General features: G+C 43.4%; 1 protein-coding gene across 1 annotated transcript in view; it reads right to left on the reverse strand.

Moving 5' to 3' along the window:
* The window catches only part of LOC124804801 (N(4)-(Beta-N-acetylglucosaminyl)-L-asparaginase-like), a 174,682-nt gene that overhangs the window by 37,712 nt on the left and 122,866 nt on the right, over positions 1–14,104 (reverse strand). Inside the window, exon 4 of the mRNA XM_047265137.1 lies at positions 2,750–2,949. Coding sequence (XP_047121093.1) covers positions 2,750–2,949 — 200 coding nt within the window. The remainder of the gene's footprint in view (positions 1–2,749; positions 2,950–14,104) is intronic.

The raw sequence follows: 14,104 nt of genomic DNA on the forward strand, positions 1-14,104 counted from the left end.
AAACTCTCAGGTTTTCAAATGTCTTCCAGTGTAGTCCCCAACATTCTGTTTTTCATCTCATACCATCTGCTAATTCTCCCCGACCTGGAGTTCTGGGCAATCTCTCTGAACTCTCCCCATTTCCTAATCATCACCAGTCCTTTTCCTTCAACCCTCTTCCTTCCCCTCTCACCTTTCTGCTAGACAAAGGAGCAACTGGCTCCAAAAGCCTGGAAATTTTCATACATTTATATCCATTTTTCCCTGCTGCCAATTGGTGAGTAGATTTTTTTGTCTATTCAATTGCATTATATTTTCAAAAATCATTACTTTTTTGATACTGTAGCATTTGCTGATGATGGGGATCCAATAAGTGGTAGTGGGTCTGTCATCCTCTCAACAGATGCGTCTCTTTAAACCTCAACTGTTCAGGGTGTGACTGGCCTGTCTCCACTTTCCAGCCTTTCCCAACTTGTCGCCATTCCCTCCCTGAAGAAGAAATTGCAAGTTCCAAAGCACAGGTATAGTGTTTTTTGAATACTTCCGAATGTTTCTATGGGTAAGTGCAAGGTATTTTGCCTGCTGAATGTAAGTACTGACCAACCATTCTGCCTCTTTGTAATTTTACAATTACTAACTGGAATTCTCAATTTTATACAAGAAAACATGCACCTGGTACTGACTAATGAAACAGCGCATATTTTAGAATCCCAGCATCAGCAAGATTTGTAGTTGCAGTAGCAGTAGTGGTAGTTGTAGTACTAGCAGTAATTATAAGCTTACTGGACAGAATGCTTGAGACAGCATATAAAGGAATCAGTTACTGCTTCACATACATTCAAAATAAGAAGCTACCTGAGTATGATTAAGATACTGTAACTGCCTAATGGTGAAGAGAATGAACTGAGAAAGTCATTTGCACTCAAGTAAGCTTTGTAATAATGTTTAATGCTGACAGTCACTTGTACAAAAAGAAGTCTGGAATGAGTAAATGTAACCATTTACTGCACAGCAGAGCAACTGAGCAGGCAGTATATACATTAGCAAGACCAGAAATACAGCATACTTTTTTAGAGCAGGCATGCGCAGATATAAGCTTTTCTATAAAACATATTTATTGCTCATGAACCTAACGAAATGGATCACAGCTGGTGTTATTTTGTAGAGCTGATTACTGGACTATAGTGAGTTGTCTGATAAGTGCAGCTACCTCAGTAGCAGCTTAAATGTATTCCTTAGTGCAAAATGATTTGCACTCCAATAATTTTCTACTGATGGGAAACAGCAAAGTTTCAAATGCAGCAACAGTCTCGGAAATACTTTCATTTCAACGTCTGTATCTCTCCATTTCTTCTTCTCCCCAATTTTTCTGTTTGCTGAATTTCATATACATTTCCCTGTGGAACTAATATTGTAAGGAACTCTTGAGAAATAGATAAAAATCAAAAAGTGCATTAGTTACAAGGTTTTGCAAGTCTAACTTCAATTCCATCTTCTTAAGTAAAGCAAAACTGTCATCATCCAAATAGTTGGTTTGAACACTACAGTGTTCAGTGCTTTACTGGGCATGGTCTTGTTGGAGATGGTATGGCTTGCCCTTTCTTTTCTTCAACCCTTGAACTAACTTACCCAACCAGTCATGGGTATCTACAGTTTAAGAAGTTAACTAATATGGGCCCCTACTGGCCACAGCAGAAATTTAGGCCTGACACCATGTGCCCACTGTTGGCCAGTGGCCAAGCAGTAACTCGTGCCTGATGCCGAAGCCTGGCCTGGCTGGCATCCATCACTATGCATGTGGTAGTCAAGATGTTAACATGATCTCCAAACAATGGTGAAGCTCAGCTTTTTTCATGCCAACAAACATTGCCACATGCGGAAGAAGTGAAAAGTGACAAAAAAAAAAAAAAAACTGGCTAGGGTATAGCTTCCTATCAAATACAAATAGTGGTGGGTATTGAGGAATATCACTCTACACATCACTGTTGTTGATGGTATTTGTAATGCCTGCTATTGGACCATATGGTCACTTCATTGCACTCTCTATCGTCTATGGGTTGGGTTGTTTAGTGGAAGATACCAAACAGTGAGGTCATCGGTCTCATCAGATTAGGGAAGGACAGAGAAGGAAGTCGGCCGTGCCCTTTCAAAGGAACCATCCCAGCATCTGCGTGGAGCGATTTAGGGAAATCACAGAAAATCTAAATCAGGATGGCCAGACACGGGTTTGAACCGTCGTCCTCCCAAATGTGAGTCCAGTGTGCTAACCACTGTGCCACCTCGCTTGGTTCACCTGAAGATGGTTCACTGACAATTACATAGTTCAAGAACTTGTCCACAAACTAGTTCCACTCTGAATGTTCATGTTAATTACCTGTTCAAGTCATAAATCATTCATATTCCCCTTATTAATAGCCATTATACATGGAAAACTGGCCACACATACAAAACACATCAGTGCAACAACTACAACAAAGATATGGACCATAATTATTATAAAATATCCTTACAAAAACCATAACCTGGTAACTGAATATTGAGAATCATTGTTAGTGTCTGAGTAGAACTTTCTACTCTATATGCAAATTATGAGATACCTCACACATCTCATTTCCACATTGTTTTAAATTTTTCAATGACACAGACAGACCACCGATAAAGTAATAAATTAAGCTGCATGAAACATTTAGCACAGCATCTGTGAGCAGTTTACTCATTTTGGCTTTGGCACTCAGTCTGCTAAACTGAAATGAGATACAAAGAAAGATACCCTGGTATTTTGTGGCTAGCTCCATTTGTAGATGTTCCAGCAGCAACATTTCCTTGAATATCCACAGCGACCATGCCTATTGTATCATGGCTCCAATGACTCTGATCCTCATTTCTCCACTGCTTTTCCTGTGGCTTCCCAAGAATGTTACTAAGAGGTTTATATGGGCCACAACTGTCTTGTGGATTTGGAGTTACATGCTGAAAAGACAAAGAATTTTCAAATATTTTACAGGTATTTTGCTTATGAGACAGAGAGAGAGAGAGAGAGAGAGAGAGAGAGAGAGAGAGAGAGAGAGAGAGAGAGAGAGAGAGAGAGAAGAAAAATAACACATTCTTACTATCACCACCTTAACTAAATTAAATCCTTAGTTAACCAAGACCTTTATTAACTCAAAATATAACATAAATTCATGCAAAACATCTTATACTGATGGCACTATCATATGCTGCTGGAATCTTGAACACAAATTCCTGTAGCAAACTATAATACACTCAGTACGTCACATTATGATGAACTTGTCTGAGTACAGTTGATATAACTGGCTGGCAATGTTCACAATTGTTGATGTTGTTGCTGTTGTTACAGATGTCATCATCAATCCAAGAAGTGATTTGATACACCGCTTCATGCTAGCATGTCCTGTGCAAGCCTATTCATTTCTGAATAACTGCTGGAACCTATTCTCTCTCTACAATCCACCCCCCCCCCACCCCCTCCCTCCCAATTTGTCTCAGTTGCCCCCCCCCCCACCCCCTCCCTCCCAATTTGTCTCAGTTGCCAAATAAACTATTTCTTAGCACCTCAGAATCTACATCTAGACTCTGTAAACCATTGTGAAGAGCGTGTCATTGGTTGGTTGGTTGGATGATTTAAGGAACAAAATTACTAGGTCTTCAGTCCCTTTTTCCTCATACACACAGGTCCACACGACTATACATCGAAAGATTGCCTACCATGCAAAATCCAAGGGAAGAAAATTCCAAGGTCAATGAAGGTGGGATAAGGGACAAAAAAGAAGAAAGGAAGAAAGGCAGGAAAAGTGCCCCACCAAGGGAGCAGTGAGAAACCTCCAAAAGCAGAGTGCAATGAGGGGACAGACATCCCCCACCCCTCCCACCACTTACTGGAGGAACCCTACTCAGAAATTGCCTAGGTAAGACTAGCAACATGGACAGGGCACAAGAAAAAGACAAACATGTAAACAAGTTAAACACAACATATGAGGGGGCGGGGTGTGTGGGGGGAGGGGGGGGGGAGGAGTACAGGAGCAGGTAGGGTGAGCAAAGGGCTGGACTGCCAAGCCTAGACAGCTGCAGCCCAGTCTGGGCAGAGGAGGTAACAGAGTGTTCCACCAACCCCCCCAACGGGCTGATAAGGTTAAGTGGCCCACCCTCAAAGAGAGTGATAAAGTCCCCCTTCGCAAACAAAATGTAAAGCTATGTCACCCACTGAGGCAACATCTCCTAAAACAGAGATAGCGATTCAGGGAGATTAAGAGTCCACAGCAGGGTGGCTGGGCTGAGACAGTCCAGCAAAATGTGGACCACCATCAAACAGGAACCACAATGATTGTTGGGTGGGTCCTCGCAATGGAGGAGATGACCGTGAGTCAGCCAAATATGGTTGCTACGGAGCCAGCAAAGAGGATGGTAGAGTCTTTGCTAAAGGCCTGCAAGGAGGGCCTCCGCTGATCTGTAGTCTCCATTATCACCCTTAATTTGTTTGACGAAGTAATAGCAATCAGAAGTCTGTTTCCAGAATACCTATTTCAAGAGCCTGCTTCCTGGTAGCCAGTTTGGCTGATCTATCAGCGAGTTTATTTCCTGGAATCCCAATGTTGCCCAGGGTCGAGATGAAGGTCACTGAGCATCCACATTGTTGAAGGGCATACAGGGAATCCTGGATAGCAATAACCAAGGGATGGTGAGGGTAGCACTGGCTAGGAGCTTGCAAAAAGGAGTTGCTGCAGGTGAGAAACAACTCACTGGTGCAAGAACAGATACACTCAAGAGCACAAGAGATGGCTACCAACACTGCAGTGAAAACACTACAGCCATCCAGCAGGAAGTGCAGTTCAATGTGTCCCATGTGAGTACAAGCAAAGCCTATGTGATGAGCAACCATTGAACATCAGTATAGATTACTTCTGAACCCTGGGGTGCACCAAAGATTGAGAAAAATTGGTGGTGGAGGGCCTTGGAATGAGCGGAGTCTTTCAGAGCTTGTAATAGGTCAAAATGAAGCTGTGACTGAGGAAAGCACCACGGAAGAGTATGTGAGTGGGCCTGAACAAGAGCTGGTACAGGAAACAACTGGAGTTGAGAGAGGAGGGACTGGATGAAGATGAAGATTGTGATTGTAATCCCTAATCTGAGCCACCATTGGGGTGAGAGGGATTTCCATGTTTGGAAAGAGGAGAACATAGTTTAGATGCTTAGGGGACTGTAGCATAATTAACAAGCTGTTGCTGATACCTGATCCACAATCGAGTAACCCCAGCCTCCACAAGTAAGCTGTTCACAGGCCTAGTTTGAAAGGCTCCTGTCATAAGTCAAGCTGCACAGTGGCGCATCAGATCCAGTATCCGCTGATGCTGAGAATGCTGACGGTCGTGCCAAACCATATGTCAGACTCTCATAACCAAGATGAGATTGTATCAGCGCTTTGTAAAGCTGCACCTCAGCTGGTGTTACACAGCCATCGCAATGTATTAAGGTGCAGCCAACACTTTTGCTTAAGCTGGTGAGGATGGGGAATCCACGTCAACTGAGCATCGAAGACCAGTACTAAAGAGTGACAAGTCTCCAGCATAATTAACTATTTGGTCATTGAGGTTAAGTTCTGGTTGTGAGTGAATGGCATAATGTCAACAGAAGTGCATGGCACGAGTCATGGTGGCTGAAAATTGAAAGCCACGGGTGAGGGCTCATGCCTGCACCTTCTGTATGGCACCTTGCAGTCGATGTTCAGTGACACCCACACTACAGGAGCAATAGTAGATGCAAAAGTCATCAGCATATGAGTAGGGTTGTACTAAAGACCCAACAGCTGTTGCTAGACTATTGATGGCTACTAGAAAGATTGGGGCACTCAGTACAGAGCCCTGCAGTACACCATTGTCTTGGATCAGGGGTACCGTAGGAAGCACCACCTTGAACCCAGAAAGTACAGTGCAACAAGAAGTTCTAAATAAAAGCTGGGAGCAGATCCCGGTGACCCCACTCGTGTAAGATAGTGAGGACATGGTGTCACCATGTTGTGTCATAAGCCTTTTGCTGGTCTAAGAAGATGGCAGCAAGATGTTGACAGCTGGCAAAAGCTGTCTGTATGGCAGGCTCCAAATAAACCAGATTATCAGCAATGGAGCAGCCTTGGTGAAAACCACACTGGGATGGAGCCAGAAGACCCCAAGGCTCAAGGAGCCAACACAGCACCTGCTCACCATGCATTCAAGCAACTTACAGACAACACTCGTGAGACGAATTTGGCAGTAACTGTCTATCTCTAGAGAGTGCTTACCCAGTTTCAGTACTGGGACAATTATGTTTTCTTGCCATTTCAGTGGAAACTTGCCCTTGCTACAGATGCGGTTACAAATGGCACAGAAATGACACTAACAATCCACCGATAGGTGCTCAAGCATTTGGTTGTGGATGCATCTGGCCTGTAATTGAAACAGTGGCACGATGATCTCTCCATTGGCAAGAGACTCCGGAATAGTCCCCCTTTCGAATCTCTGGCAGGGCAGTGGGCTATGACACTGATGGATTCCCACTCACTGAACAGAGCATTATATGGCTCCAGGTGGTATATAGTAAAAGATAATTGCTTTCGTTCCACCCACTGTTTTAGGAGACAAAAGACAGGTTGTTAATTCTCAGGCACAGAGGCTCGAGCAAAATGAAGAGCAAAATGTTTGGTGATGGCATCTTGGTCAGTGTAGACAGCTCCATTCAATGTAATACCATGCACACCTGCAGATGTCTGGTATCCATAAGGAAGTCTGATCTTTGATGAAACCTGCAAACAAGAGGTATGTGGTCCGGAGGTTGAAATGTACCATTCCCAGCACTCTCCATACGGTCTTTTTATTAGGTGGTAGATTTGGGCAGAGAGCTGCTTAAAGGCAATGACGTTCTCCATCAATGGGTGCCGCTTATTGTAGTGGAGAGCTCACCTACAATCTCTAATGGCCTTGCGATTTCTGATGACCACCAAGCTACTGTTTTCCGTCAGAGTGGGCCTGAGGAACAGGGGACCACTAAAATCAGCTGCTGAAAGAATGGGTGTACTTTTATTCTGGACTGCCTCATCAATATCTCCATGCAGTGGTAAGCCAAGAGTGACAGCAGAGGTGAAAGCACCCCAGTAAACTCTGCTGAGAGCCCATCTGGGCAGGTGTCCAGGGGAGTGACACTGGGGGAGGGACAGAAAGATCATGAAGTGTTCACTACCACACAGGTCAATCTGGACTCTCCAACAGATGAATGGGAGGAGACAAGGGCTGCAAATGGAAAGGTGTATGGGCAAAAAGGTTCCATGTGTCACACTGAAGTGTGTGGAGGCACCAGTTTTCAAGAGGCAATGGTCATGTTGTGCCAGTAAATTTTTAAGGTCTTTGCCACATCCAGTGACTTTGGTTTCACCGCACAAAAGGTTATGGGCATTGAAATCATCCAAGATTAGGAAAGGTGAGATGTGGGGGTTAGATCTAAGAAACCAATGCAAACAGTGTGTTCTGAGACACTTCACCATCAGGAGCAAGGTAAACATTGCAGATGGTAATATTCTGAAATGTCCTGAACAGCCACAGTCTCCAAAGGTATATTAAGAGGCATGAATTCGCTATATAGAGTGTCCAGAACGTGTGCAAACTCTGCCTGGCACCCCGTCTTAGGCAGCATGATTCTTGTAATATCCTGGTATCCACGAAGGGCTAGGATATCCACTGCTAGAAACAAAGTCTCATGAAGGGCAATGCAGAAAGCAGGTGATGTGCTTAAATGATGTCATGGCTAAGCCAGCTGACAGAACAAAACCACTAGAATTCCACTGGAGAATAATGTTGTTGACATACTGTGAGGCCATGAATGGATCAAGGAGACAGGTTATGCCCTAGGGTCACCTGCTGCCATTAGTTGAGGAGTTATGGCACCAACACACATAGAATTCAGGTTCTGTTGCATGGTGCAAACCAAGGGCCCCAGGGCCCGCCAAAATCTTCGCCTGGCCACAGGAGTGGAGCAGGAGGGATCTAGTGGGCCATTGGAATCTCCTTCTTCTTGGAGGACTACTTCTAACCTTGACCTTCTCATGCAACGAATTGCCCTCAAAGAGCAAGATGAAGCTGCCAGTAGCAATCCTATTGCCCTTTGGCATCGTATGGACATGGCTACAAAGCCTACAGCCTGATGCTCCAAGTCAGCATGTAGCTCATCATCAGATTGCAAGAGCAGGTCTCTATGAAAAATGATGCCCTGAACTGTATTTAGACTATTATGGGGAATGGCAGTCAGCGGTATGTTATCCAACTTGTTACAAATGAGCAGTGCCTGTGGCAGGGCAGCAGATGTTATTTTGATCAAAATTGATCCACTTTTTATTTTAGAGATGGCTGCCACTTCCCTAAACTTGTCTTCTATGTTCTGCGCAAAGAATAAGGGCTCTGTGGCCAAGAAGGAATCCCCATCAGTCCTTGTGCAAACAGAGTATTGTAGGGAGCATTTCTCTGCTAGCTGCTTAGTCCTACATTCCTCCCACAGCATAGCCAGGGAAAAGAACATTTTAGGGTTGTATGTGTCTGCATTAAATGAGAACTTTCCTTCTGTAGAGACTGCTGGGGCCATATGGCCACCATGTCAGAGGATACTTCCCATTGTACGACTTATTACGGCTTATTCCCATTCCATTTGTGTATGGAGCATGGAAAGAATCATTGTTTGAATCCATCTGTACATTCCATAATTGGTCTTATCGTGTGTCTGTGGTCCAAAGGGAGCAGCATATTGGGTGTTTTAGTATACTCTATATTTCTAGATTTTTCACTTACTGCTTGTGCTGGGAACTTGCTACTTTTTTTGTATCCATAAAAAAAAGGCACTCATGTCGTATTTGGTATGGGACCCACACATTCAAGCAATATTGTAAGCTGGGCCACAGCAGTGTGTTCCAAGCAATCACTTTTGTAGAATGGCTCAATGTTACTTTAATTCTACAATGAGCTGAAGTATGCCACCTGCTCTACCTATGACTGAGCTTATGTAATCGTTACATTCCATAGCCCTACAAACCACTATAACCAGGTATTTGTATGAGATCACCAATTCCAATTCCGACTCAGTCATATTTTAGACACTGGATACGTTTAGAGCATTTAAAGCAAGTTGTCAATCTTTGCACCAATTTTGAAATTTTATTGCAATCTTATTGACCATCTATGTAGTTTCTTTCTTTTTTCAGACAGCACTTTGTTACAGACAACTGCGTCATCTGCAAGAAGTCTGAGATTACTTTAATGATGTCAACATGGTCATGAATATACAACATGAACAACAAGAGTCCCATCATATTTCCCTGGGGCACACTTAAACTACTTTTAAAACTGCCAATGAGTTTCCATCAAAGGTAATATGCTGCACCCTTCATGCCAAGAAATCTTCAATCTAGTTATAAATTACACTTGATACCCCATGCTACTGCACTTTCAATAATATGCTAATATGCTTAGGTGTGGTACAGAGTCAAATGCTTTTTGGAAGTTAACAAACATTTCCTCTGTCCAGATTCCTTGTTCCACAGCTTCCAGAGTGTCACACAAGAAAAGTGCAAGTTGGGTCTCACATGACTGATGTTTCTGAAATTCATGCTGGTTGTCATGGAGGTGGTCATTCTGTTCAAAATAACTCATTACGTTTGAATATAGAATATGTTCTAAGATTCTACAACAAATGGATGGCAAGAATGTAGGACGGTAGTTCTGTGGATCACTTCTGCTCCCCTTCTTGTAGACAGGTGTGACATGGGCTTTCATCCAACAACTGAGCATGGTTTTTTGTTTGGGGATCAATAGTATATTACAGTTAAAACAGGGGCTAATTCAGTCACAAATTCAGCATAGAATCTGGTAAGATTTCCACCAGGCCTTGGAACTTTGTTCAATTTTAGGAACTTCAGACGTTTTTCAACTCTACTGGCACTAATATTTATATTACTCGCCTGCACAGTGTTCAGAGAATGTAAATGGGGCAGTACTTCTTGAATTTACTTTGTAAAGGAAGATATGAAAACTGAATTCAGCATTTTTGCTTTTGCTTTGAAATTCTCAAATACAATTTTCTCTGTCATCCATAACTGTCTGGACACCAACTTTGGTTTGACTGACTACCTTACATATGACTAGAAGCTCTTTGGGCTTCCTGAGAAGTCTGCAGTACAATTCTGCTATGGTATCTTATTAACGCTTCATGCATTGTCTCCTTGATAGCCAAATTTATTTCATTTGGCATTTCTCTATTTATAGCCCTATGCTTTGTTTTACATCTATTGTGCAGTAGTTGCAGAGATCATATATATATACACCACACACACACACACACACACACACACACACACACACACACACACTGGTTGCAGTTCAGCAAGTGACTAAAGTGGAGTGGTGGTTGTGTCAGGTGGAGCAGGAAGAGGGGGGGGGGGGGGGCAGGCAGGAGGCAGGAAGAAGGATTGGGGTAGCGAGCAGCTCAGAGGGAAGCAGCTGGTTTGTTGGCTAGGAATGTGGGAGGGAGGAGTGGTAGGTGCACTGGCTAGGCATGTGGACAAGGGTGTCAGACCTGATGGGGAGCAGCACAAAATGAAGGTGACCTGATTGGGTGGGGACGGTATGACAGAGGAAGGGAAAAAAGTTCCACGCAGGGTGTGGGAACAGTGGGTTAATGGATATTAAGGCCAGGAGGGAGACAGCAGTTAAGGATATGTTGCAAGGACAAATCTCATCTTCATCATTTAGAAGAGCTGGTGGTGGAAGGAGGGATCCAGAAGGCCAAGTTTATGAAGCAGCGTTTGAAGCTGAGCATGTTGTGTGTGAGGATATAGTTGGAAAGATGTATGTGGAATGTGCTCCAGACAACAAATCCACTACCTCATTCCTAATACAGCTTACAAATTCCTCCTCCTCTGAAGGGAAGGTTTATAAAAAAAACCTGTGACACAGCCATGAGCACCTACATGGCACCATCTTATGCCAACTTATTCATGGTCCATCTAGAGGAAACTTCCCTAGTCACCCAAAATCCAAACCCCTTGTCAGGTTCAGGTTCACTGATAATATCTTCAATATCTTGACTAGGGACAAAACACCCTATCCAGATTCCTTTTTCCCATCTGCTTCACCTGGTCCTCCTCTAGCCAACACACCACTTTCCTGGACATTGTCCTCCACATCTCTGATGGCTCCATACAACATCTCTGTCCACATTAAACCCACTAACCGCCAACTGCACCTGCATTGTGACAGCTGCCATCCCTTCCACAACAAAAAATTTAACCCCATGTATCCTATATCTTCACACACTAGCAATCCTCCCAGCTTCCCCAAGAATCAGATACAAAATAGTTTCCACCTCATCACCAGATATCGCCCTGAACTATAGAATAACTGACCACATCTTTGCTACAGCTTTGATAATCTATCATGTCCTGAAATGAGGAACATCCTATCTAAAATCCTTCCCACCCCTCCCAAAGTGGTGTTCCGTCACCCACCCAACCTACACAACATCCTAGTCCATGCCTATGCCACCCTACTGCAGCCAAGAATAAAGTTGACAATCTAGTGGCAAAACATGCAGCTGGGCACAGCATGCTCAATTTCAATGGCTGCTTCATAACCTGGGCCATCTGAATCCTCCTCTACACCACCAGCTTTTCTGAAGTACAGGAATGGGAGTTGTCCTTGTAAAATATCCTTTGTCCTCTAACCCTCCTCGCCTCAATCTCCATTAAACCACTGTCCCCACATCCTCCAGCCAACAGTTTCCCTTTCACCTGTCCCATGGCCTCCTCCTAATTCACATCTTGATGACAGCTTAATTGTGTGACCTTTCCCCACCATATCCTACACTTCTGCCCACATGCCGAGCTCATGCACCTGCCACCCCTCCGTCCAGCATCCCTAGTTAACATACCAACAGCCATTGTCCAAGAGCCCCAACCCCTGTTTCTGCCTCCCATCTCTCTCTCCCTCTACCCAAGCCACCCGACACAACCCCCACCCCACCCTTGCCTACCTGCCAAACTGCAGTCCTACGTCCAGCTGTCACTATGTCGGGTCACTATGTTCGTGTGCGTGTGTGTGTGTGTGTGTGTGTGTGTGTGTGCGCGCGCGCACATGCATATTCTAGCTCACGAAAGGATTTATTCTAAACACTAGCAAGTTTTCTTTCTTTTCTGTGTGTCCCTGTCAGTGACTCAACACTTCTGGGTTTTGGTGAGTGATCACCTTTCATTCTAAAGTATTTATTTTTTTCATATTATTACCACTGGATGCATAGCTATCCATTACTTGGTCTATTACTCTTCTAAACTTCTCTACATGTTCCTGCCCAGAGCTAAGTGTTTCAAGTTCTTCTAAGACACGACACTACCGCTTCTCAATCTAGTTTAATGAACAAGAAAATCTTTCTACTTCTCATAGTTGTCCTTTGTACTTTTGTAATTATTGTTGTAAAAGCCATTTCAAACCACTGATCTCAGTTTCAACATAAACATCTTTCATGATGTCTATTATTTGCCATTAGATACACATATTTCCATCAAGAGTTGGTTTCTGAACTATCTGCTCTAGGTACCTTTCAGAGAAGACATTCAGTATTGTTTTGCAGGATGTATTGCCACTACTTACCACTTCTTGCTACTTACAAAACTATAAATAATGCAACTGACTGCTGAATGGTTAAACTCTCTTTCACTGATGACAGTGTAACTGGCCAATATACGTACTAATAAAATGAGGTTCTCTCTAAAGTTTTTGGTTACAGTGGAGGCTGAGTCTGGCAGCTGAATGAAAAATCCAATAACAAGCATATGCCCAACCTTCATACTGACTCTTGTGTAATTAATCTCGCAATCAGCTAGAGTTCCTATCTTGTAGGATTTGAGATTTTTGTCTGCTACAAAAAACACGCCACCACCATTTCCCATTAGTGTATGATTTCAGTATACATCTAGATTTACTCCAAACATCTCACTATTGTCAATTCAAGATCATAGCCAGCATTCAGCACATATTATTATATGAACTCAACTGCTTTTTTAAGACTCATTCAAAGACTGTGACTTTTTTACGATGATTTCGGTAACTGATCTCTAGGACTGTTATCATTTCATCTATGGAAGCCATTTCTGCCAGTAGAGAGTTGCCTAGGTGTGCACTCTACATACAGTCCACCACCTAGGTAGCAGCCTCTAACCTATAATGTATCCCTGACCCATTTAGGGGGTGTGGGACTACAAATTTAGAACCTAATGCATAAGTCCAGGAAGTCAGAGCCTTGCTTGTAACAGAACCTTCACAGTCAGTGGTTCAAGTCTTCCACTCAGCCCCAGTCACATCTATGGACAATGCTGCAGATTGTGAGCTTTGTTGAAACTCTCCGAGCAGGGCTGCTTTCCTAAATACTCTGCCAGTTGTTGGAATGACCCAAGAAAGAATCCAGACTCTAAACAACAGGCAATAATTGTTCCAAAATGCATCACAATCAGCAGTTGGTTGCAACCTGCTCCCATAATGACTGCCAGAATAGCCTCTTCAACATACTAAATGAGACCTCCTGGCATACACACTGTGTGCACAAGTTGATGCTTTCCACCCTATGCTTACATTTTGATAAGGTGTATAATTATTCCCAAAATGTTTGAACTGCAAATGATTAAAAGACCCCTGTCCTTCTGCTCTTGCTTCCTTTCTGACATGGGACACAGCAGGCTTCTCAACAGGTGAAGTATGTCTCACTGGTTCAGTTTCACCTCCAGTGAAAGACAGCACACGAAACTTTTTAGGGGGATGGGTGTAGTACCCCAAGTTCTATCTGTCCTGATATTCCTGCACAAGGATCCCATACACACCACATACATGTTACTCAGTCAAGTGAATTATTAGTGATAGATCTATAATACTGTAGAGAGATCAGTACATTCATAGGAGAGGATAGTACTAGAGGTTCCACTTTTGTCCCTGTTACACATCTCTCAGCTGCCTTTCCAACACAACCATTTGCTGCAGTCAGGATGATCCCAGTTGATTGTGATGAAGAAGAAACTATTTGGATGCCCAAGAAAGGCATTCACAGTGGGGCT

Source organism: Schistocerca piceifrons, chromosome 7, assembly GCF_021461385.2.
Source record: "Schistocerca piceifrons isolate TAMUIC-IGC-003096 chromosome 7, iqSchPice1.1, whole genome shotgun sequence".
In the NCBI taxonomy this organism is placed as follows: Eukaryota; Metazoa; Arthropoda; class Insecta; order Orthoptera; family Acrididae; genus Schistocerca; species Schistocerca piceifrons.